General features: G+C 41.8%; 1 protein-coding gene across 12 annotated transcripts in view; it reads right to left on the bottom strand.

The window, feature by feature from the left end:
• Window positions 1–2241: 2241 nt before the first annotated feature.
• LOC114641380 (uncharacterized) overlaps window positions 2242–26949 on the bottom strand; it is a 261003-nt gene continuing 236295 nt past the window's right edge. For 5 of the 12 annotated variants that reach the window (XM_051925995.1, XM_051926000.1, XM_051925997.1 and 2 more), the window contains 4 exons: window positions 11354–11413; window positions 9192–9278; window positions 3942–3976; window positions 2242–2510 (listed from right to left, as the gene is read on the bottom strand). In XM_051925995.1, the coding sequence (XP_051781955.1) occupies window positions 2367–2510; window positions 3942–3976; window positions 9192–9278; window positions 11354–11413 (326 nt within the window). In that variant the 3' untranslated portion in view covers window positions 2242–2366. Of the gene's footprint in view, window positions 2511–3941; window positions 3977–4775; window positions 4938–9191; window positions 9279–11353; window positions 11414–16405; window positions 16727–16835; window positions 17208–26949 lie in introns of those variants that run through there. The other 7 variants (XM_028790439.2, XM_051926001.1, XM_051925998.1 and 4 more) reach the window with 4 other exon arrangements.

Below are 26949 nucleotides of genomic sequence, written 5' to 3'. Positions count from 1 at the left end.
TGATGTCCACAAGTGCGAGATTCATAATCTTAAAGAATGTCACTCGATCTCCATCATTGATGCCTTTGAGGATTTTGAAATTCTGGATGAGGTCCCCACGCAGCCTCCTCTGCTCAGACTAGATAGGTCTAATTCTCTGAGTCTGTCCAGGTACGACATACCCTTCAGTCACATGATGGAGTTGGTTTCTCACCTCTGCACAGATTCAGATACAACAACAACAACATTTATTTATATAGCACATTTTCATACAAAAAGTAGCTCAAAGTGCTTTACATAATGAAAAAAAGAAAAATAAAAGACAAAATAATAAATTAAAATAAGACAACATTAGTTAACATAGAAAGGAGTAAGGTCCGATGGCCAGGGTGGACAGAAAAAACAAAAAAAAACTCCAGACGGCTGGAGAAAAAAATAAAATCTGTAGGGGTTCCAGGCCACGAGACCACCCAGTCCCCTCTGGGCATTCCTCGCAATAATACTAGATACAGCAATATTAGATACAGCAATAAATTCTTTTTTTATTGCTTATTTCTTTATATATTTATTCAATTAAGTTTTCATTTGTTTATTTCAGTGACACCACACACAACATTAAATAAACTGTGAAATAAGATCTGTCACTTTCACCTGTCAAAGTCGAGAGGGCATCATCTAGCAAGTACCATGCTTTGATTAGTGAATCGCCAATGTGGTAGGCCTTTGGCCATCATAGGTTACGTTTAGAGCAGAGGAGGATGAATTCAGATCCACTGCTTTACACAGGCCTATGGCCACCAGATTCTGAATCAAGTGAACACTCAAGTGGTCAAAGCTGAGACTGTGCCCGTCCATGGAGACATGAGTGCTGCAAAAGGTTTCCCAGAATGACTATGTGAAGTGAATTCTAGAAGCTCTAAATTCACCATCACAAATCTGCAGGGTCAGAAGCTAACAGGTTCTTCCATGAAGATGTCAGAGCAGGCTGTCTGTGTGACTTGGTTCTCATCTGCTGGGACCTCATGTATAAACACTCAAATCACGATGTATAAAACCTAAACTTGGCGTAAAGCCACACACATTTTCACGGTAGCTCCAACCCTGGCGTATGCAAGTTCTCCGCTCAGTTTTGCAAACTGGCGGCACCCAGCGTCAAAGCAGTTCTGCTGTTCTAAGGTGGTTTCCCTTTCTTTTTTACATCCACAACCCCAGCTTTATCAAATACACTGAAATTAACCAAATATCGTTAATAAATTTATGGCACCTGATTATAATCAACCTGTAACAATATAATTGTGCACAGAATGGCCAAACTATTCCACTGCCATGGCTGCTTTAGCGTTGCTAGAGGACATCACAAATGGAAGGATTAGAAGATAACATGTATTCCGAGATCACACTGATTTCTTGGCACATGATGATGACTGGCTTCTAAGTCTATCCTCTTGGAGCTGTGTGCTGAACTGGCGACGGCTTTACAAAGGCAGACTTTGAGGAATTGTGCTCTACAGGTGAAAAATGATTTAATTTAGAATTCCAAACTGACAAAATACAAATCTTCAGAGAAATGACAATTACAGTTATAGAAATCATTTATTAAAGAAGCATCTCCTTTTTCTGCCTGAAGACCAGAAGAAAACCAACGTGATGAAACCTGAGAGTGAACAAATCATAACACAACTTAATCTTAAACTGACAAACTAAATATCCAAAGCTAACAGTCAAAACTCAGACATAAATCAAAATATCTAAATGGTCAGAAGGTCACTTACTGTAACCTTAGAGGAAGGAAAGTATAAAGTGAAGCTGAAAGTCCTCACTGCGTAAGGAGCTGTGGCCTCATGGGAGTCTCATGGCCATCGGACCTTACTCCTTTCTATGTTAACTAATGTTGTCTTATTTTAATTTCTTATTTTGTCTTTTATTTTTCTTTTCTTCATTATGTAAAGCACTTTGAGCTACTTTTTGTATGAAAATGTGCTATATAAATAAATGTTGTTGTTGTTGTTTAAGAGACCTCTCAGATAAGTGCTGACTCAGTGAGGACAACACCTGAGAGCCTAAATGACCAAAATGGTGAAAAGGACAAAGACAAAGAGACACGACTGACAAAACGTAAGGGCAGAGCAGGTGAGGCAGCTGAGATCAATGACTAAAACACAATCCACGCAGCCATCTTGTAATTCAGGGCTAAATAAAAAGAGCCAATCGACACGCTCACACTCTGCCCTCTGTGCGGCGTATTCTTGTATTATACATATATATACTTTATATTCCATTTTATTTCATATTCAATTTTAGTATTACAGAGATAACAGAAATGAAAAACTTTGACAAATTCCTCACAAACTCTGAACAAAATGCCAACGCCTCGCCCGACCTTCTCTTCACACAGCTCTGGTGCCCCGTTGAACGATGTCCGCATATTCTGTTTCAAAGCTGGTTGCTGTCATTATTTTATTCTTTCTTTTTTTATTCTTTTGCTTTGTTTCAAAATCTAAAGCTGCATATTGTGTGTCATTCTCTTGAGTCTGAAAAAAAAGACAGAAATATTAAAATGTCTGCTGCTGCACAATCTTCATTTCTTTGTAAATCATTTATTATTACTCTTCTGTTACTCTAGACAATCATTGTAAATTACAGTGAGTTCCGTCAGTGTGAAGTGAGAAGCATGGTAGCACAGGGTCCTGGGTTTAACCTCCCCAGTTACTGCCAGTGTGTCCTCCAGTATCATTAACTGGGGTCTCCAAATCGTGTCTCTTCATTCTGTGATGGAGTCGCATCTCATTCAGGGTCTGCTAGGAAAGAATCAGGCAACTCTGTGACTGTAAAATGAATAAAGTGGTGTGTGAGGCGTCATGCTGGCACTGGAACCCCAGCCAGAGTCGTACCCGGCTAGGACTCCAGTATAATGGAAGGATGGGGGTGGGCTGTTTGTTCTGGACATTGTCTTACCCAGCACATTAGATGGTAGCCCCCCTGGGTTATGGCATCACTATGGATTCCTGCAGGGCACATTAGAAACTGTAATTCTATTGCACAGTCCTGTTGGGTTCTGTGCGTGCTGCCAGGGGGCACTGAGGGGACTAGCGAGCCCTACTTGGTTGGACTCCAACTCCACTCAGAAATGCTTCCAAGACACCAGAAGTGCTCCCAGGTATTTCATAAAAGATGTTGCCCACCTCAACACAAGAAGCCAGAGCTGGGAGGAAGAAGACAAAGTTTGCTGGAGGAGCAGATGAGGGGTGACAAAGACACCAAGAGTGGAGAAACAGAGTGTGGTTGTGGTATGGGAAACACTTACTTGTAAAAGATTACACACGATTAAACCCAGTGTACATAGTGAACTTGTGCCCGAGCCTTTCTGTTGGGAGTTTGGGCAGCTGCAGCACCCTCAGGGGAATCACAGCAGGCAGAAAAATGTAAAGCAGGGGTCAGAGTGGGTATTGTGGGTGCCTCCCCGCTCTGAGAGTCAGGGGTTCAAATCTCAGTTCAGTCACCACGTGTCTCAGTTTTGCGTGTTCTCCCACACAAATGTAGTGGTCTGCCCTCCAATAGACGGGCGTTCTGTCCAGGGCTGGTCCTGCCTGGTGCCCACTGACCCTGGCATATATGTGATCTTACAAAATGGATGGACATATGTATGAAATATGAATAGAAAACAAAATGAAGGACATGCTGATTAGTGGAAACAAGCAAACCACTTTAAAAATGGGGAGTCTTTAGAGGAGATTACTTCAGTGTTCAGGTTGTCATGTCACGTTCAGGGTAAACTTGACAGGAGACCCTCGGCTCATTCACCTCCATCAGTCACCATCTTTACAGTACATGAAGACTGAGGTGACACGTTTAAAGGGCCAAGTGTTACTTTTGACTGATGCCATCTAACATCAGTCTGGCATGCATGTGGTGAGACAAGTCACAGCTAAAGTAGGGAGGGAGACAATTTAAAGTCCATTTACCTGCTGGTCCTTTTGGACTGGGGAGAAAATGAGATCTGCGAAGAAATAACACAAAATAAAGTTAAGGAATGACGAGAAGGACAAGTAGCTTTTACTTCTGTTTCCTTTGCCCTCTGCTTGGTTTGAACACGAATCACACCGTCTGTCTGTCCGTAAAGATGAGCTGACGTTCCCAGTAATTTCTTTATGGAATCTCAGTACGTTATTATTAAGGTTGAAACCACTTGAAGTGACATAAGTGTGAACAGCAGAAGACCTTCCCATGGTGGGTCACGATGACAATATTGTACGGACTGGGATGCTGGCAGCCATGAAAATGTAATCGAGTCATCGATCACATTGGTGTACGTTTCTGAGGTGTCAGCTTTTACTTGAATCTTCTCAGGTTGGGGTCCCTCCTCATTCATTCCTGTCTGCCCACAGACCCCAAATCTCATGTCACCAAGCTTCTGAACCTAAGCCTCTGCCTTCCTGGTGGTCATCTCTTTTTATCCGGCTGAGCTGTCCACCCTGCTATGTCCAATGTGCTCAAACATTTCATTTTACTTTGCTGGACTTTCTCGATGAACGCCGGACCCTTGCCATTTTGTCAACTCCCTTATTTTCTTATGGAGACCACCAGCATCTATCTCAGTCTAAGAATTTCTGTTCTGATCCACAACTCCTCTTTCTGCATTCTGAAGGCCCAAAGTCTACAAACCATACAACAAAACTGCTTGACACGGGTGGAGTTTAAGGGTTTACCTGATTGAGTGAGGAGTCTGGGGGTCACACCTCAGGTACCCCCTGCATGAAATTTGCAGGTGGGTCTGTGAGGGTTTCATATTGCTTTCCTCCCACAGTCCAAAGACATGCAGGTGAGGTGTGTTGAAGTGGTGATTTGAAATTGATGAGTGTGTGTGTTCACCCTCTGATGAAATGGCGCCATGTCTGTGGGATGTTACTGCCTGCCACCATTGCTTGCTGGGAGAGGTTCCAGCTGCCTCATGACCCGACCTGGTAAACACATGGTGGATCAATAAGGAGTATAATCTGTCCTTCCCAAAGCAACCCGTACTTAAAGCAGACAGTCCTTACAGCTGCCAAGACCCTCCATCTTCACACCCTGCTAATGCAGCACCAGCTTCACTAGATTGGAAATGTCCACCCAAGGATATCTTATATGGTGGGCTGTCTGCTGGCATCAGGGCACAAGGTCACCCCCACCTCTTCTTAAAGGGCATCTGGAAGCATGACATGAAGTTTATGGCACATTGATGTCAACGGTGCCATAATGTGCCAGTCACCTCTTTCACTGGAGACAGGAGTCTCAGAAAGAGCATCCTACATGAAAGCTGCAGCAGAGAAGACAGCGTGGCGAAAAACAATCAAGGGGGCAAACCTGGGCAGCAGCAGCAGCCACCATTGATGTAGCCATTGCAGGAGGGATGGCCACTCATAAATCAGACACTACAGCCGTGCCAAGTGCTGCACCGTCAACACCTCATGATTGTCTGTCCAGGTGTGAATGTGCCACGGCCATTTACTTATTTATGGTGCTTATTATAACGTGTTAGCAGAATCAAATGGAGACTCAAACATAAGGAACAGGAAAAAACAAATTTTCACTTTTCTCTTCAATGAATGATCAAGTAATAAACATGTTTCATGTGAATGAATGTATAGATAAAGAGAACAAAACCTCCTAAAAATAATGCAGTTATCACAGGTGACATCATTTAAAGCTGGCATTGACTGGCGCCCACTTCACGTGTTGGTCTCTGAGCCAACGCCACCTCACATTAGAAAGGTCTGAGAATGCTGTGATATGTAAAATGACTCTAATGTGCAAATTAAAACAGACATTGGGACAGTAATTGAGTAAAGTCACAGAAATAAGAGCTGAGTTCACATAATTCACATGTGGCCTTGTGAGGACAGACTGGAGTCATGAAACACGACATCTTGGCAAAATGGAGAATGTGCGTAGTGTCATGGCGGGAAGAAACACTCAGAAAACCTCTTTATTCTTATAGCACTGGAGCTGATTCATTAATGTCACGGTCTGTAGTCCTCGTGTGTGTGTGTGTGTGTGTGTGTGTGTGTGTGTGTGTGGGCACACATGGCTCTAACCAGTCCTTCCTCCTCCCAGAGCGGTCAGTTCTTATCTCCATACCCAGACCACTGGCTTCTTCACACGTTCAGCTCACACAGGACTTGTCTACGGCACTTCCTCTTATTGTTCAGACACATTTCATATGATATTTATATTTATATTTATAACACATACAGAAGCGTAATGCGTACGTTCAGTTAAGATGTGATAGCTCGCTTATTAACTCATAAAAGAACCTCTAATGGCGGCAAAGTCATTTTCTGAAAAGCTTCTGTCTGAACACCTGATCCCAAAATATTCAGGTCCATGTTCTGTAAATGCTTGGCGCTTTATCCACCCAAGGTGTCTGACTTTGGTAGGTTCTGATGATGACTTTTGGTTCAGTTTCATTTAAGAGGAATCCAATCACAGAGCTTCTGGAAAAACTTTGATGTCTTCATCAGAGAGGCGTGTGAATGAATCCCAGTCGATGTCTCTTAGTGGAAGGACAGAACTCCCAGTGACAGGCCTGCTCTCAGAGCCAAAGCCTTTTTTCTCTACCTAAGAAGGCTGATTATTTTGTTTCCATTTTTGTGCCCTCAAGCACTGAATGTTTATATGTAGATTAAAGAATTAAGAGGATTAACATTTGCACCCAAATATTTTTTGGACTCTACCTGAAATTATTCACATGTTCACAACTTATATAGTGCTCAAAAAAATGAAGGGAACATGTAATCATCCCATTATAGCACCAAGTCAATTACATTTCAGGGATATCAGTCTGTCCAGTTAGGAAGCAGAAGTGACTGTGAATCAACTTCACCTGCTTTGGTGCAAATGAGAAAAGTGACAAGAGGTGCACTGGATGGGCAACAGCAAGACAGCCCACAATAAGAGAATGGTGGCCACAGACTATTGCTACCTCCTGATTCTTCTCTAGTTTTGCATTTTGCTAGTGTCCTTGTCACTACTGGTAGCAGGATGTGGTACCTTCAGCTATTCAGGTTACACAGATAGTCCAGCTCCTCCAGGATGTGGATATCCTCTAGACCGACGCTTCTGACACCAAACTGGGAGCCATACTGAGCCAAAGAGTCGATGTTACTGAACAACCCATTATGTTTCTGAGCTGGAAACTGCTAGACCAGGAGGACACGAATGCAGCAGTCGGGCAGGAGGTTCTCACGATTAAATGGGCAGGAATGCAACTGAGGTATTACCTCCTAGGCCTTGAGTTCACCCTGGTCATGGACCATGCTACTCTTCAGTGGATGTCCATGCACATGGAGTCGAAACCACGTATTACAAGGTGGTTTTTGGACCTCCAGACTTAACCTTTTACTGTCATTTATTGTGGGGGCCCTCTCCAGGCGAATACTGATGCCCTTTCCTGCATTCATGACCTCTCAGTTTGGGACACCCAGTCTGGTTGGTCTGGGCTGAGGGGGGGCCAAGTCACACACGCATGCATGGGAGGCAGCCAGTGGGCTTGTCCAAATGTAAACGCTCAGTCAGGGGTTGACAAAGTGCGCTAAGGTCTTTTTTCCCTGCTCTGCAGATCATCAGAAGGAAAGACCACCTAAGCCCCAATCCGGTTCCACTTCAAGCTCCAGTCCACACCCTGTTCCCAACCTCATTTCCACCTGTATCCTGTCGGACCCTCCTCTTCCTTCCCACCATCTATAAAGCCTGCCACTTTCCTTTCCCAGTCTGTCCTATCCTGGACAACTCTGCATATTAATGCACCATGTAATTTCTCAAAAGACATTGCTGATAAAATTCAGGGAGGAACCCCAAACATTTGTTTTGTCCCTTGTGTTTCCTTTTACTATACTTTAACTTTATATCTATTGTATAATTTTAAAGTAGTAGTTGTGACTTGCATTTTAAGGAGGACATGTTACATTTGGACTCTTTAACACTAGAATTTCCAGAACCTACGAAAAAACTCATAGATTTGTCCCACCTTAAATCACTTCGCACTTCTCCGTCCCTGTCTTTTGTCCTGTAAATGTTTTGATAAGCAGCAAACAGCCCGCTATCACATCCTCCACCGCCACAGTTGTCTCAGCTCAAGTCTGTTTACCTGCGTGTCAGTTGCTTAGAGTTGTATAGAGTGAGAAGTCAAGCAAAATGACACCTTTTATAAATACTATATCGTTATTAGGAACACTTGCATTTCATGTGTGTTCCGTGTCTACAACGATCTATGTAAAGACATTGTTAAAACAGAAACGTTTTTCATGTTTTGGTAATAATTGACAAAATGTAGACATGAATTATATAATGTGTGAAGCCTGAATTCCAAATATCAAAGAAACACTTTCACAAAAGGTACAAATATAACAGAACAAATGCGCTTCTATTCAAGAATATAACTGCAGAAAAACAACCCGTGTTTACGTGCGACATTGACACGCATTTCCTACGACAGCTTTGGTGGCGCAACGATATCAACTGTTGACTGGTAATCAAAGCTTCACGGGTTCGATCCGGACGAGTCCGTTTTCAGAAGAGAGCTGCTCATATTCTTACTATTTTAGAATAAAAACATACATTTGATTCCAGTCTGTAACAGCCGGTGCAATTTGTGATACTTGTAAAGGTTAGCTTTGTTTTTTTTATTCTGTTATTCTCTCAGCCGCGTTCGTGATCGTGGAACACACATGAAATCCATGTGTTCCAAATAATGATATAGTATTTATAAAAGGTGTCATTTTGCTTGACTTCTCACTCTATACAACTCTAAGCAACTGACATGCAGGTAAACAGACTTGAGCTGAGACAACTGTGTGGGGTGGGGGGATGTGATAGTAGGCTGATTGCTGTTTGCTGCTTATCAACACATTTAGAAGACGAAAGACGCTGACGGAGAGGTGCGAAGCGTTTTACGGTGAGACGGATCTACGAGTTTTTTCGTAGGCTCTGGTAATTCTAGTGTTAAGTAATCAGCAAGAACTCAATTAGTTTTTGTTCATGTTAAAGGATTGTGTCCTGATTTTTGAAAATTACTCAGGCCTACAGATCAGGTGTGTTAACATGAAGCTGATAATTTGGTATATAAATTGACATTTGTGACATCAAGTCTCCTGCCTGATGATGTTTCCCTTACACAGTATGAAAAAGTTCATCCAGCCTCAGCTCTTTTGCTGTTTTCTGATGGCTCCACTTACCTTTGATTTTCAAATACAAAGCAACCAGCACCACGAGGCCCAAAGTCACAGCTAGTGCAATGGTGGAGTATTTATACAACGTCACATCTGAAAAAGAGGAGACACAGGGATCAACACACCCTGACAAGAGAGGCTGACGCTGATGATGACAATAGAAATGAAATTCACCTAACAGCTCTAAATTGTGTATTGGTCAGATGAATTGTTTAGGGTGATATGAAAAATCAGGTCTGTTTTGTTTCTTTTGACAATTCAAGTTCAGGCAGGTCAAGTGACACACTCTTGGTCACAATATAAGATGGACATGTCAACTGAATTGTTCTTTTGGCCAGTTGGACTCCCAGGTATTTACAGGACTCCTTTATAAAGATGAACTGATTTCTGTGGTCCAGGCCCACCACTATCTCTTACTGTTATTCAGTTTCAGAGGCTTCTTTCTGCACTAAATGACATAGTCCTCCTCCACCAGCCCATCCTGCACTTCATGTTCTCACCCAATTAGCGAAGACAAAGAACGTGGGAAAAGAAGTGCAGGCCTCATGTGAAAGGCACTATTTAAGAGATAGATAGATAGATAGATAGATAGATAGATAGATAGATAGATAGATAGATAGATAGATAGATAGATAGATAGATAGATAGATAGATAGATAGATAGATAGATAGATAGATAGATAGATAGATAGATAGATAGATAGATAGATAGGAAAGGCTCTATATAATAGATAGATAGATAGATAGATAGATAGATAGATAGATAGATAGATAGATAGATAGATAGATAGATAGATAGATAGATAGATAGATAGATAGATAGATAGATAGATAGATAGATAGATAGATAGATAGATAGATAGATAGATAGATAGATAGAAAAACACCACACAGACTACATTTAAAATAAAAACAAATGAGTCCTTAAAATTCATGTCCATGTTTTAACTAAAACAGATATGTTATAGATTTTTGTGATTTTATCAATCTGTTCACAAGAAAGCGTCTCAGTGCTAAACCTCTGCAGGTCATTTCCATTCATGAATTTGAGTTCTTCTTTTGAAATTACAGGACAAGGACACTCTTATATTAAGTTATTTAAGTTATTTATTTATTTAGTTATTATTATTTTCTTTTTTTTTTTAGAAGTTGAAAAAGGAACACTGCAAGGTTGAGTTTAATGAGGAGGTGAGACAGGCACTGGGTGGTACAGCAGATGTAGTAAGGGTGACAGCAAGAAGGGTGCTTGGCATGACATCTGGAAAGAGGAAGGAGGAAAAGGAAACCTGGTGGTGGAATAAGGAAATACAGGAGAGTATACAGAGGAATCTATCTATCTATCTATCTATCTATCTATCTATCTATCTATCTATCTATCTATCTATCTATCTATCTATCTATCTATCTATCTATCTATCTATCTATCTATCTATCTATCTATCTATCTATCTATCTATCTATCATATAGTGCCTTTCACTCTATCTATCTATCTATCTATCTATCTATCTATCTATCTATCTATCTATCTATCTATCTATCTATCTATCTATCTATCTATCTATCTATCTATCTATCTATCTATCTATCTATCTATCTATCATATAGTGCCTTTCACTCTATCTATCTATCTATCTATCTATCTATCTATCTATCTATCTATCTATCTATCTATCTATCTATCTATCTATCTATCTATCTATCTATCTATCTATCTATCTATCTATCTATCTATCTATCTAAATGTCAGCAATTGTAGCTCAGCCATGTAATAATCCAGCTGAGTGTGTCTACGTGTGTCTGGTATACAAATCCACATTGTTGAAGTTTTCTCTCTTAAATATTTCGGAGACCCCCTTTTGTGTTGTTTAATGTAGTGAGTACCCCAGCATGGACAGTACCAGGTAACCCTGCTAGTTTGTCATATAACGCCATTCCTCTCTCTGTTTGTGTCTCCTTTTCAGTCCTCACACGTCTGCTCTTTCCTTTTATTCACATTGAGACAAACTGAATAAAGAAACTGTCTGCCAAAAATAAAACTGTAAGGTTAAATTAAAATGCAGGCATTCATAGAAATACTGGACTGACTGTACAATAAGGAATAATTGTGTGTCTCTGAAAATGTTGGCATGTGACAAGGTGACAAGTTTATGTGGCTCCAGTGACTTACCTTGGTGCCAGTTGGCACAGGTGACATTCTCAAAGGAAGAGGAATTTGAAGTTTGATTTTCTGTTAAAGAAACCAGAGAATTTCATTTAGAAAGACAGAGGAAAACAAAGAAAACTCTTACAGGAATTTTTTTTTAATTTTCAAAGTGTACATAAATTCAAATTAAGGCAAGGAATTAAATATGGCAGAGAAATTAATCAACTTCAGGCTTTTGTAGAATTGACAAGTCGTGTGTTTACTGTAAGAACTGAACAGGTCAAATTGGCATTTGGAATACTTTTATCTGACAAGACTTTAGCAGCTGTTTTCAAAGAAATACTATATATACTGTATATATATATATATATATATATATATATATATATATATATATATATATATATATATATATATATATATATACACATATATATATATATATATATGAATGGAAGAGAAGGTCTGTGATATGGTTTGCATATTTGCAGCTGGAGATCCATGAAGGGAGAAAAAAGAATCATGTATCATAAAATAGTTTTATTCCTGAGCTTTCAACCCCTGCCAGGGGTCTTCATCAGAGGATAATGCTTAGACTTACAAGAATCAAAGGCAATATATAGCAACACATTAAGAGGGGGGTGGGGGAGATGACTAAGTCAGTATGATCAAGAGGGGGGGGGGGGTTTGTATAGTTTATTTACTATGTACATGTTCTTCTTAAGTTAGCATATGCTGGATTTATGTCCAAGTGTCTGTTGATGGCGTTTTCATCTGATAGCCAAGACTCGGCCAACTCTCTGGCACTTTTAGTATTGGCCTTAAATTTTACTTTTACGTTGTCCCAGTTGAATGTGTGTCCTGTCGATTTAGTATGTGCATAGATCAATGATAGTGCGTCCTTTCTTCTGATGGCGTTGCGATGTTCCTGTACACGTGTTGAGATTCTTTTTAAAGTTTGTCCCATGTATACCGCTGAGCAAGAATTGCATGGGATACTATAAACTGCGTTTCGTGTTTCTGCTGTCGATTTCTTGTTTTTGGCATTAAAGAGGACTCTGCGCAGATTGTTCGTGGGATTGTGTGCTAATCTGACGCCCCACTTGGCCAGGATGCCCGCTGTACCTTCAGACACCTTGTGGTGATAAGGGAGTGAGTGCCAGGTGGGGTGGGGGTTCTGATTTAAGTCGATTGTTTGCTGAGTTATCTGCCATCTCCTGTGTAAGCTCCGATTAATGAATGTTTTTGAGTATCCGTTTGAGGTGAAAAGGTGGAAGAGATAGCGTCTCTCATTCATTTTTGTGTCCTTAGTATTACAATGAGTGTGGACTCGTCTGAATAGGGTTTTAACACAGCTCCATTTATGAGATACCAGGTGGTGCTGGTGAAGTGTAAAATCTTGTCTGCGTAGCATTCTTTGCGGTAAACACTTGTGGTCAGGGTGGCGTCATTATTTCTTTTGATGTAGATGTCCAGGAAGCTGATGTGTCGGTTCATTTCTTTTTCCATTGTGAACTGGATTGCAGGGAATATTGTGTTGATATGATTGTAGAACTCATTCAGCTGGTTCTTTCTTAGTATGACGAATGTGTCGTCTACATAGCGTATCCAAATTTTGGGTGTAATCTGGGATAAAGCCATGTTTTCAAATCGTTGCATTACCAGTTCCGCTAGGAGTCCTGATTACGGTGATCCCATTGGCATGCCTTCTTTCTGAGTGTAATACTTGCCATTGAAATGAAAGTGAGTTTTTTGGCAAAGTGATATTAGGTGCATTATGTCTTTGATGGACAGTTTGGTTCTTGGGGTCGCTATCCAGTTTCATTAATAGTGATTCTGTGGCCAGATGGATAGGAATCATGGTGTATAGCGATACAACATCAAACGAGACCATGATCTTGTCCTCGGCGATGGATACGTCTTTCAAGTGCTGTAATGCCGACTCCGTGCTGTTACCAGAATAATCCGAGTCATAAGTTAAATGTTTGAGTAGTTGGAAAAGTCTTTTTGAAAAGTTGTATGATGGTCCACCTATTAGGCTAACAACTGGTCTGTATTTCAGTGGTGTTTTATGTATTTTTGGGAGTCCATAAAATTCCAGGCAGTTAGCATCATTGGATTTCATTTTGTGAAAGTTCTGTACATCCAGGCAGTTACAATTTCAGAGTTTGGTCAGAGTATAGTTTATTTTATTCTGTGTAGTTTTTGTTGGGTCGTTATTCAGCTGTTGATAAGTGTTAGTGTCAGAAATATATATATATATATATATATATATATATATATTGTTAGGTCTGGAATGCAGTGTGATTCTGGTAATCAGATTGTGATTCAGGCCTATGGATATAAAACTCCATTCTACACTTTGTCAAGTAAACAAAGCAGCCATTGCAGAACAGCATCAGAGTATTCACCTCACATGCTGCTGTTCGAGGTTCGATCCCCACAAGAGAAAGCAAAGGTGCGCACATCTGATGAGCCCCAATAAGAGCAAAACACATGTTGTGTACTCTTTGCATTACTTGACAGATACCGTATAACAGGGGTCTCAAACTCCAGTCCTGGAGGGCCGCAGTGGCTGCAGGATTTCATTCTAACCTTTTTCTTAATTAGAGACCTGTTTTTGCTGCTAATTTACTTCTTTTGAATTAATTTTATTTGACTTGCTCTTGAAGACTTAGATCCCTTAATTGTTTCTTTGTCCTTAATTAGCAGCCAAACAATAAAGAGATAAAAAAATGAGACAAAACAGGACCAGCAAACTGTGTCCATCATACAATATCTGAAAATAAAGAAAGATGAAGGTCTCAGGAATGTTGATCTGCTCAGGTTCTCAAAACATTTGAACAGAAAAAAGAAAATCAACAATTTCAGAAATGTCTGCTATTGCACAACGAGAGCAGCAACAAACCATGGAATTAAAGAACGAGTTTAATTAACGACAAGAATCGGCTCCTAATTAAGAAACTGGTTGGATGAAATTGGTGTGAGTTTGAGGTCCTGACTTAGTTGGTCTTTTGTTGGCTCACTCACGTCACATTTCATTTCTGTTTGAGGAAAGAAATGAAGCAATTCAGAGGAACGAAGAAGAAATTCAGGGGAACAAATCTTAAAAAACAATTAAAATGAAAGGCAAAGGAGTTAATGAGCAGCAAAAACTGATCACCAATTAAGAAAAGGGTTAAAATGAAAACCTGCAGTCACTTGGGCCCTCCGGGACTGGAGACCACTGTTGTATAACACACACACACACACACACACACACACACACACACACACATATATATATATATATATATATATATATATATATATATATATATCCATCCATCCATTATCCAACCCACTATATCCTAACTACAGGGAGCCAAACCCAGCCAACACAGGGCACAAGGCAGGAAAGAAACCCTGGGCAGGACACCAGCCCACCGCAGACATATATATACAGTATATATATAGATATAGATATAGATATAGAGATATATCACTATGTCTGTAATACTCTATCGATCCTTCCCAGTTAACTGTTAGTGGGAATCTCATGTCTGCACTGGCAGCATTGGGTGCAAACTCAAACCAACCCCATTAGGACGCCAGCTGTTCATAAATTTCACTTTTTACGACAATGGAAAATGGACATCGTTTGGGTCTCACGAGTACAGAGGCAGTTTGAGTGCACACTTTGAACAAGTTTGAAAAACTTTAATAAACCTTCTGTAATTTTAAACACATACCAAGCTGACGAGCCCTGATAAGGGCAAAACACATGTTGTGTACTCTGACAGGTACTGTGTAACATATACAGGTATACAAATACATCAGTATGTCTGTCCATGATCTGTCCGTCCTTTCTATTTGACTGTTATGGGAAGCTCATGTCTGCACTGGCAGCATTGGGTGCAAAGTCAAAGTCAACCCCGTCGAGGCCACAGCCATTTAGAAATTTCACTTTTTTATGACAATGGAAAAGAAAACAAAATCATCACAAACATTGAAAATGGACATCGTTTGGGTCTCACGAGTACAGAGGCAGTCTGAGTGCACACTTTGTACAAGTTGAAAACTTAAATAAACCTTCTGTAATTTTAAACACGTGCCAAGCTGCCTCTGTCCTGTGAAGAGCTGAGACACGGGACCCCCACATTACTAGGACAGGACATTTACTAGTACAGCATTGTCTCTGACTTAACATTACTTTAAACACATGTCTGTAGTACTAAGAACATATTCCAAAAATAAAAATAAAATAATACTCAGAGACATGGTGGGTACCTAAGTTAAAGACTAAGAACCACAAGACGTCATTCTGTTGTTAAAATGCTGGACGGCGCTGTTTGTGAAATGGAAGGCCTGCAGCTCTGTGGCTCGTCGCTCGTCGCTCCTTCCTCTTCTTCATTTCTGCACTCAGCGAATGCTCTTATGTGTGTTTAGCTGATCTTACAGATTGATTAAAAACTCTTAACAGACTTAACAAAAGGCTAAATGTCCCCCTCTTTTTAAACTTTTTATTTATTTATTTTAAACTTTACACCTGGACTGTGTAAATGAAAAAGCACTTTGCTAATTCTGAGTAGATGAAGATAACACCGAGTGAACGTCCTCATTAGACACGAGTGTTAGAATTCATAAATAAAAAGAATTGTGGCAGACAAGCAGCAAGTGTTACTTTTATCACAATGATTTCATTCATTAAGCGTAACTTAACAAATGCATTGAACTCCTTTATTTGTGTTGCACTCTCACACTTTTCACACTTTCTCTAATATTCTGTTCAAACAGTTTCCATATTTGACACCAGTGTAAAGCTGCTGCCTTGCTGTATAATAATGTCATTTTAATGTCACTTTAAATGAAGGTGTGCTGTTGTATCTGTCATAACACATTTTAGCACATGAATAACTCTATAAATATAACCCTATCAATGGCGCCTGTTCATTTAATGGAGTTACCCAGAGGACTAATCCTAATTGACGTCTTTGTGTTTCGATGCCCCCCTGCCATCATTCAAGACCCCGGCTCTTGTAATCCCACCTCATGTTAACAAGTATCACAGACGGCGTGTCATGAAGCAGCACTTACTGTACGTATCCTCGTAAGTCAGCGTGACTCCATTCCCAAACACGGACCTCTGATTCTCCTTCTTCGCACAATAATAAGTTGCAGCGTCACTTTTGGTGACATTTTTAAATGTTAAAGTCGCAGTCTCATTGGAATAAGAAAAGACTCCATTAAAATAGTCAATGAACATCGTTGGTGGAAGAGCTGAGTTGTTGTCATAGACCCCTAAAGCCACCGGGGGCTGCCCAGGGTACTGCCGGTACCAGATGACCACACTGCTGTTTCTCAGGTCACATTCAATCACTTCTGGGGACCCTGGAGAGATGAGCCTGGGGACAACACCTGTGGAAAAGGACAAATGTGCAGTTAAGGGACAAGTTACTTGTGGTGAGCTGACAAAAGGAAGGAGACTCCTAAATTAAATGTAGGATATCCATAAATAAATACTTACATGTTATAAAGATGGAGAGAATCACAACAAGTCTGACGTCCATTGTGACTGAGAGAAGAGCCTTTATGAGTTAGAAATGGCTGACGTGCTGGAGATGTGATGACTGAGCAGGAAGTGGACGGCATTGACCACCGAGTGTCAATGTGAGAACATCTAGAAATGTCCACAGAGCAGAAGAGCAGAGCGGAGCGAGCAGGAGGGCTTGAGAGACTTCAGAATACAAGACCTCCCAAAGTGAAGCTTCACACCAAAAGACGACTGATGTCTTCTCACTTAACACAAAAACATCTTAGATTTAAATTAATGAACAAACCACATGAGCCGATTCAGTCTGGATGTAAAACAAAAGATGCAACCTTCCCATACACTGTCATTGTGGTGAATGCCATCTGAGTGGAGGACATGACTGCAACTCAAGAACTGAAGTCGTCACTTGTCACCGGTAAGGTCATGTGGATCTGACAAGCTGCACTCCTGTGTCCTGATGCTAATGTCATCACTGACGTATTAAATTTGCAGACAAATAGTGCAGAAACACACACGTATATTCTTATTCTGTTGTATTTAGCGCATATCGTTTACCTGAGAACAGCTGAGCAAAATAAGGCATTAGATATAAAAGTCCACAGTTATTATGACATTTCTACTAAGCGATCATCTGAAAGTCACCTTATGTACTACTAATGTTCAAATTCAGTATCCGGCTGGTGTTGACAAAGTGCCACACTGTCACGCCTGCTCTGAAGGTCACCAATGATAAAACTGAACCTCTGGAACTCCAAGCTGCACATGAAGGTGAAGTCCATGGACGTGTCTGAGGTGCTGGATGCTGGGATTCACTTCATGATATTCCACAATTCGCTGCTCACAGGCTCCTCAAGTGCAGCTCCACAGTCACAAACAAAAGGCAGAGAGACCTCAAAGAAGCCAACCATTTTAGGGCCTCAGCTCTCCAGAGATCTGTGTGAAAATGTTATAGCACAACAGCACACGTGTATGCATGTGGGTGACACCTGCGTCATTGACAGCACACCTAAAGTCACTTCATGTGGCACTTCTGAAGCTACCCGTTGCTCTGCATCAGTCCAGCATTTGACTTTTGGTACAAACTGGGTCAGCTGTTCTTTCTTTCTTTCTTTCTTTCTTTCTTTCTTTCTTTCTTTCTTTCTTTCTTTCTTTCTTTCTTTCTTTCTTTCTTTCTTTCTTTCTTTCTTTCTTTCTTTCTTTCTTTCCCATTCCTGCCTTAGTATTAGTATCATGTACTTCAATGCCTTCTTATACACTCGACACTTTTTGTCCCACAGTTTTACTATTTGTGACTAATTAAATGTCCTTTACTCGTCCCTGTTCATGACATTCATCAGCAGACCAGCTGACCCTGATAGGATGTTCTAATGGAGGCCATCAGAGGTCTGCTGCCAACTGCCACAAACACCTCGCTCAGTCCGCCAGCTGATGATCAGGATATATATTGTGGCAGATGACCTTGCCCCACTGGGATGCCTGGAGAAGGGAAAGACTGGGAGAGGGGCAAAAGGGCAGCCCCCTGGATTGCATCAGGGCCACAGACTTGGAGCTTGGAAGCTCAACCCTGTTGTTTGATCATGGCCACCGCCAGGGGGTGTCTGGACGATCCCGGAGCCCTGGATTGCAGCACTTCCGCCACACCAGGAAAGTACTGCAGGAAAATCACATCCGGGTGCAACATAAAAGGGGCCGCCTGACTCCATTTGGGGAGCAGGAGTCGGGGGGGAGAGGACAGAGCATACGAAGTGAGGGCGGCAGAAAAGAAGAAGTAAAGTAAAAAGGAACTGAGTTATTGATTTGTTTGTTTGTGCAGTAAAGGAAAAGAAGAGCAAAATTAATGTGTGTGCTTTAAGGACTTGGGCGTCCTGTGTCTGTCTGTGTCGAGGCTGATCGTCCACAATATATATATATATATACTACATATATAGAGCGCCTTCACAAAGTCTTCAGACCCTGCACTTTTAGTCTCTTATATAGCAGCCTTGTTATAAAATCATTTCAATTCATTTTTTCCCTCATTAATCAACACTCAAAGCCCCAGAATGATAAAACAAAAACAGGATTTGCAGATGTATTAAAAATAAAAAGCTGATTGCCACCAGTATTCAGACCCTTTGTTTGCTATGACACTTGAGATTTGTCCCAGGCTCATCCCATCCTATTGGTCCTCACTGAGATGTTCCTACTCCTTGTGTGGAGTCCACTTGTGGTCATTTCAGTCATTTGAGTCATTTCAGTTGACTGGCCTGATCAGGAAAGGCACACAGGATTGTGTTGAGGCTCAGATCTGGGAAAGGCTACAGCATGGAAAATTCCCAAGAATAAACTATTAACTATACTTCTAAAATGGAGGACATTCAGAACAACCAGGACTCGTCCTAGAGGTGGCCGCCTGGCCGAACTGAGGAAGTGGGGAGAAGGGACTTTGTAAGAGTGGTGACCATTAGTGATGAGAGTTTGCTTCATCACAAGTTTGGCCACGTCATGGAAATGCTCAGGAACGCCACTGAAAATGCATTGAAGTCAACATGGAGAAAAGAAACGGAACTGGTTGTGAGGGTATTATAATGGTGCAAAGGTCTATGAAGTGACCTGCGGGCTTGAGAAACGCCCTGTAATCTCTGCCAGACTGATTACCCCAACACAATAAAGGTCCACCAATCAGCAATAAGTTAAAAACACAAACCAAAAATCATTGCGCTTATGGAGTTCCAGTCTTCAGGGCACTGATTGGTGGTATCATGCAATGCTGGCTGGGGATTGGCTCACTCCATTTTTTGACATTGTGCAGCTGGCACATCTTTTCTGTTTCTGATCTACCTGTGCCATGGCCAGATTAAGAACCCACAGGCTGCTGGGTAACTTAGCTCCTTACCTGAGTGTTGATCATAACTTTAACAATGCAGCACACGAACACTGGGACCTTTAATGAAGCGCAGCCTTTCTCGCTCTTGATTTTTAAGTGCAAGATTCAATATAAATAAATGAATAAATATTTATTTTATATAAATATTTATTTATATATATTGTATATTATATTTTGTTTATATACATTGTGGCGAGTGGCTGGGGGAGGTACCCAATCGGGACACCCAGAAGGACCGGAGGAGGGCTTACACCTCCTCAAGACCACCCGGAAGTGCTGGGGGGAAGAAGACCAGGGACACCCGGAGTGTTTCTGGGTGCACAACCGCCACTTCCGCCACACCTGGGTGGGCTGGCCGAAGGTTATCGGGAAGCACCTGGAGCACATAATTAAAGGGGCCGCCTCCCTCCAGTCGAGGGTGAGAGTTGGGTGGAAGAGGACGGAGCTCAGAGGAGAGGAGTGGAGGCGGTGAAGAGAGGCATTGAGGAAAGGGCCTGGACTGATGGTGATTGGTGCTGCGGCACTGGGGTGTGTGTTTCACTGTGTAAATATTATTGTAAATAAGCGTGTGTGGCTTGAAACCAATGATGTCTGCCTGTCTGTGTCTGGGTGTTCCCCACAATATATCCATCCATCCATCCATTTTCCAACCCGCTGAATCCGAACACAGGGTCACGGGGGGCTGCTGGAGCCAATCCCAGCCAACACAGGGCACAAGGCAGGAACCGATCCCGGGCAGGGTGCCCACCCACCGTAGGACACACACAAACACACGCACACACACTAGGGCCAATTTAGAATCACCAATCCACCTAACCAGCATGTCTTTGGACTGTGGGTGGAAACCGGAGCGCCCGGAGGAAACCCACGCAGACACGGGGAGAACATGCAAACTCCACGCAGGGAGGACCCGGGAAGCGAACCCAGATCTCCCAACTGCAAGGCAGCAGCGCTACCCACTGCACCACCGTGCTGCCTCCCCACAATATATTATTTATATATTGTATATTTATTGATATTTATTTAAACTATAATGTAAACTTAATTATTTGTATTATGAATCACAGATACTCAGTTGTTTCATTGACCCGGGGAACTGCTGAACAGGCTGCTTGCTGTCATGGGCCCCTTGAGCGCACACTCACAGCTCCCTGATGGTGGATCTGTGCAGATGCTTTGCACTTTTTTCTGTCATCAAGAAGACACAGTAGTCCATTTTTTTAACAATTATTATTACTTCTCAGGGTCTTTTGTTTTCTGAATCAGGGAGGGTCTTTTAGGTTGGTTTTGACTCAGGAGGCACCACATGGCTAATTGGCCATGCAGCATGGTGGCGACTGACTCTGTGTTATATACTACTGATCCTTGTGCGCTCACAGAGTTCCAGTCTTTAGGCCACTGGCTCACTGTGCCGGGCATCAGCTGTCACTCCTCAGCACTACATGGCAAGCGCCATAACACACTCAATCCAGCTCAGTGTACGATGAATGCCCACAGAACAACAAAGTACTTTGGTAATATTCTCATTAAGGTTAGCTAATGAACCCCTCAAGTGAAAATGCAGCAAGTGGAGTGTTAATTCTGCTGCAGTACCAATCGGGTAGTGACGTGACACAAGTGTGAAGCAGATCAGGCAGCACAGTAAAGTGGGCACACTTACAGTACACACGTGTGAAAGTTCAGTGCATGCGTGATATCTCCGAATAACACGACCGCTTCAGCTCTGTGATGTCACGCTGCTTGTGTAAAGCTTCATGGGGTGCAAAGTTGTCCACATGGCACATTTTCAGGAAAATATTCTGCAAATGTGGCCACCAGCAAACTCAGTACATTCACTGGGAAAACACTTTGGTGAATTTCACCAATAAACACGAGCTGTTGAGGGAGAAAATGAAATGATTTTAGCACAAGACTGCAACATAACAAAATGTGAAGATGTTAAAGGGTCTGAAGACTTTCTGAATGTGCTGTGCATATTCAAAGTGTAAGAGAAGCACAGAAGAAATAGAAAGGGCTGAGGCACCAGAGGTGGACCTCTTTAATTTGGCAGGACTTTCACAAATGAAAGAGAAATGAAAGAAGGTGTCGACACAGAGAGATGGGGACAATTCAGACGTTACTCTAAATCTGAGTGCTCGGGTGCTTGAAGAAGTTAGTGAGTACATACAGTATAGAAACCCCTGAGACATACTTGAGACTTTATATAAGAGGGGTGACCGGGCAGATACAAGCAACTATAGGCCACTAAGTTTAAATGTGCATCATAAGAAAATTAATGGAAGGAATTATTAAAGATAAGACTGAGCAACACATGACAAGGACAGGACAGTCAGCATGGGGTCAGAAGAGGGAAGTTGTGTTATACTAACATGCTGGAATTCTATGAGGAGGCAACAAAAGGATACGATCAAAGTGGAGCAGATGAGATTATTGATCTGGACTTTCAGAAAGAATTTGATAAGGTGCCACATGAGAGGTTGGGCATCAAATTGAAAGAAGTGGGAGTTCAGGGTGATGTTTGTAGATGGGTGCAGAATTGGCTCAGACACAGGAAGCAGAGGGTGATGGTGAGAGGAACCTCATCAGAACTGGCCGATGTCAAGAGTGGTGACCAGCAGGGGGCAGTGCTGGGCCACTGCTATTTTTAATTTAGATAGGAATATAAGTAACAAACTGGTTAAGTTTGCAGATGATACCAAGACAGGTGGATTAGCAGATAATTTGGAATCCGTTATATTATCACAGAAGGACTTGGATAGCAGACAGGCTTGGGCAGATTTGTGGACAATGATATTTAATGTCAGTAAATGTAAAGAATTACACATAGGAAGTAAAAATGTGAGGTTTGAATACACAATGGGCAGTCAGAAAATCGAGAGTCCACCTTATGAGATGGATTTAGGAGTCATAGTGGACTCTAAGCTATCGACTTCCAGACAGTGTTCAGAAGCCATTAAGAAGGCCCACAGAATGTCAGGTTATATAGCGCCTTGATGTGTGGAGTACAAGTCACAGGAGATTCTGCTCAACCTTTATAACACACTGGTGAGGCCTCATCTGGAGTCCTGTGTGCAGTTTTGGACTCCAGGCTACAGAAAGGACATAGCAGCACTAGAAAAGGTCCAGAGAAGAGCGACTGGGCAGATTCAAGGCTACAGGGGATGAGTTATGAGGAAAGATTAAAAGAGCTGAGCCTTTACAGTTTAAACAAAAGAAGATTAAGAGGAGACCTGACTGAAGTGTTTAGAATTATGAAGAGAATTAGCCCAGTGGATTGAGACTGTGTCTTTAAAATGAACACGGAGACACTGTTTGAAGTTAGGAGATTTGTTCTTCACACAGAGAACTATAGACACCTGGACTTAGTTACCAAGTAGTGTGGTGTTTCATCATGAAGAAGAAAGTATGTAAGCAGTGCTTCAGAAACACACCAGCAAACAACTGTCATGAGTCGTCGCCAAACTACCAAAGACAACATCAGGGATTAAATCACCAGGGAGAGAGCAGGTGAGATGTGATGTCATCAACAGAGCAGACAGCGTCAGGTGAAGAGCTGGGCAGTGAGCTCCACAGAAATGGCTTCTTCTCTGTGTCCTCTCTGTACTGCTCTTCCTTTTGCAGATATTACAAGCCTATTAATAAAGATGCGCTCAGTGAAATGACTGCCCCAGATGGAGGTAGAAATGATGATATGCAGTGTTTGAGCAGAAATAAGTCATAAGGTAGAGTGGAGTCTCAGAATGTTTTATGTTACTACTTTAATCAACATGGAGGACACCATCACACTAAATAGAAGTTAAGGCCAACAACGGGCACATTTGTTAAACAATGACAAACTGCCCTACCACTCCTTGTGACACTTAACATCTCTAGCTGTACTTTCTCTCAGTTACAGGCCATAGGAAACGCCTTATAAAATAAGAAGCATGCACTTATCACACATGACTTCCCTCATGGTGTTCCTACATCACCTACCACAGCCAGGATGGCCGATTGTCTTCCCCCAGCGTTGCTCGCTCTGTCATGAGGCCCGGTCTGCTGCATAGGGCTGCTATTCAGTCTCTCTTGACATTCATGAATCATGGTGGCCTTGTGTAATGTCATGTGAACTTTACAGAAGGTCTGGCTCTGTGTGCCAGTGTGACACGTTGATGTCAGTCAGACATCCAGCTCTGCCCACCTTCAGTTCAGAATGCTGGCTGCCACCTTATCTTAATGCCACTGCAGTTTTCCCTCAAGCACAACAAACTGCCCACATGCACTTCGGGTTTAATGAAACTTGGTAGCCAAAAAACTCTTTAGTGTATGTGAATAGTCTGTGACTTCAGCAGAGAGGGAGGCCAGTTTGAAGTAAATGCTCTGGTGACTTCAGGGACACTTCAGATGACACTGTGACAAAGTTACAAAGCAAACTCTGACTAGGGGAGCCATAACAACAGAAAAGCTGCCCTGATCTACTGCTTATCTGAGGCCTCAGGTGGTGAGTTTGGGCGGACGCTCGTCTCAGTCGCCCGCTGTGTGGTGAAGGTTGGTTTCCTTTTCATTTTCCTCTGATGGTCAGAAGTGAGGAGCTGCAGAGGAGCAGGGCTCAAGTTCAGCTCTTTACTGACCACATCTTTCCTGTTTGCTTCTCTTTTGGTGTGTGTCATTGTGTTTGCGGTTAGTAATCTCTTAGTACAGGACACTGTAGTACCTACTGTCATCTACTAGAGCTGGAGAAAAAACAAATGAAGGACCACCAGTTATTCCCCCTTCTCTTTTCTTCAGTTCGAACAGAGAGATAAAGTGTGCGGGTTTTATTAGTATAGGAGAGAAGAATGTTGTGCCAACTGGTCTCCTGCTCCTCACCCACACATCACATTATGGTGGAAGTGACCTACACGTCACGGTTCAAAGTGGTTGAGACCACCAGCCATCTGGGCACTAAATCACCAAGACCAGCACGGTGCAAAGTTATGAGATTTGTAAGAGATATTGTGACTAACAGCTTGAAAAGATTCTAGACATTAAGAAAACCTCACAAAGTGGCATAATCAGTATCGGTACAATGTGATATATGTACATGGGCACCGACTTTGGAGAGGAAAAGGAGAGTTTTTTGAGCGTTAATTTTTATAATCGAGGAGGAGTTTTGGATTAACAAGAAAAACTAAAAGAACTTGTTTCTGAAGGGACACTTTTATGTAAGTAAGACTTTAGAGATACCACAGGAATTCACTCAATGACAGATTTTACAATACAATACAACCGATTGTGCTGTAGAATAACTTCCAATCAAGTACAATAACTTATGTAATATTATTATGTGCACAGATACAGGTCGAGTAAAACAAACAAGGAACTGAATCAAGTGAACAACTTCAATAATATTTCATTTGAAACTAAATACATTGGGCCATATGACATGTAAAAGCTGCACAGACAGACGGACAGACTGGTCCAGGGGGACCTTAACGCCTGTGTGCACGTCGACCTGCACCGGTCTATTGTGGTGTGTTTGTGTGTTTGTTTCTTTCTTTTTATCATCCAGCACATGTTCTTGTAGGGCAGACAAACTGTCAGCTAACTTTACTCATACATTTCAATTGAGTGTGTGTGTGTGTGTGTGTGTGTGTGTGTGTATAATTTCATGCATTCACACCTGTATATTTTGTGATTGCATTGATTTTGAGGGAAACAAACCTCTGTTTGAACCCAGACAGTGGAGCAAATGAGCAGAGAGACACAGTGTAGGTCCAGTAGTATCTAAAGATGTAAAAGATAGTCTTGTCAGAGTGAATAGGAGGAGTGATAGGGACAGGAGTGTCAAACTGGGCCTCGGTGAGACTGTAGCTCATGTCATTTGTGCATGAGCTCCTCAAGTGGGCTCTGAGGAACAGGAGAGGGATGTGATGAAGAGCTTAGGGCGGTACAAGAGGGAGGAAAGTTGATTGTTGGAGGGATCTAAATGGGGCTGTGGGAAAGGGTAGAGAGATGATACAGGGGGACATGGAGCGAGGGGAGTAGGGGAGAGAAATGAGGAAGGGGAGAGGTGAATAGAGTTTGCTATGGTGTCTGATTTGGTCAAAATTAACACATTTTTTGAAAAGAAAGCAAATCACCTTGTGACTTACAGTAGTGGAGGAAGGGAAATCCAAATGGACTTCTTAATGTGTATAAGATCTCATTTGAAAGAGATAAAGAACTGTGAGGTCATAAATGGAGAAAGTGTGACAGTGCAGCATAAAGTGGTGGTGATGGACTGGGAGGTCAGAATCAGCAGGAGAATCAAACCAGAGCCAGCAACACCAAAGGTAAAGTGGTGGAGATTAAAAGAGGAAGAGCCTTTAGGTTTATGAAGAATATCTGAATGAAGTGCACTCATTTGACAGTGTGGAGGCGTGGTGGGAGAAGAATACCAAAGTTTTATTAAGAAAGGATTATATAGAGAAGGCTTAGGATAGAGACCACCATAGGGGAGTGCAGTTTAGTTTTATGCCAGGGACAGGAACACCTGATGCAGTCCTTGCACTGAAACAGCTTATGGAGAAGCATTGAGAAAAACAGACAGGTTTGCATATGGCATTTATTAATTTACAGAAGGCTATGATGGAAATGTCACATCAAGAGGTCTGGGGGTGTATGAGAGAGCCAGAGGAGGACCAGAGAAGTGTGCGAGGATTGTCCAGGACATGTATGAGGGAGTTAAAAACTAGTAGGTTAAAAGCAGTGTTGCGGTAACAGACAAGACTCCAGTTAAAGGTGGTCTGCACCAGGGATCTTCTTTAAGTCTTTACCTCTTTGATTCAGATATGGATTAGGGGTAGGGTTAGGGTTAGGGTTAAAAAAGATAGGGGATAAAAGACCAGTCCCCATGGTGCTGGCTTTGTGGTGATAACATTGTGTTGTGCAGCACCAGAAAGGAGGAAGTGGAGAGGAAATTGAAAGAGCGGAGTAGAGCTTTGGAAGACAGAAGAAGAAGAAGACAGAATATCTGAGGTTAAATGATGAACCGGATTCAGAGTTTATCCTGCAGGGAGGTCCTATGGAATGAGTGGATAAATTTAAATATCTAGGATCAGGAAGATGGAGAATTAGATATAAAGATATCCCACAGAGTGCAGTCTGGAAGGAACAATTAGAAGAAGATATTGGGAGTATTGTGTGATCCAAGAATTAAGGTGAACATTAAAGATCACATATTAAGATGGTGGCAAGACCAGCAATGATGTATGGAGCTGA

This window comes from Erpetoichthys calabaricus, chromosome 4, assembly GCF_900747795.2.
Source record: "Erpetoichthys calabaricus chromosome 4, fErpCal1.3, whole genome shotgun sequence".
NCBI lineage: Eukaryota > Metazoa > Chordata > Cladistia > Polypteriformes > Polypteridae > Erpetoichthys > Erpetoichthys calabaricus.
Note: the sequence above shows the minus strand (reverse complement) of the source record. Positions and strands in the feature narration are given on the sequence as shown.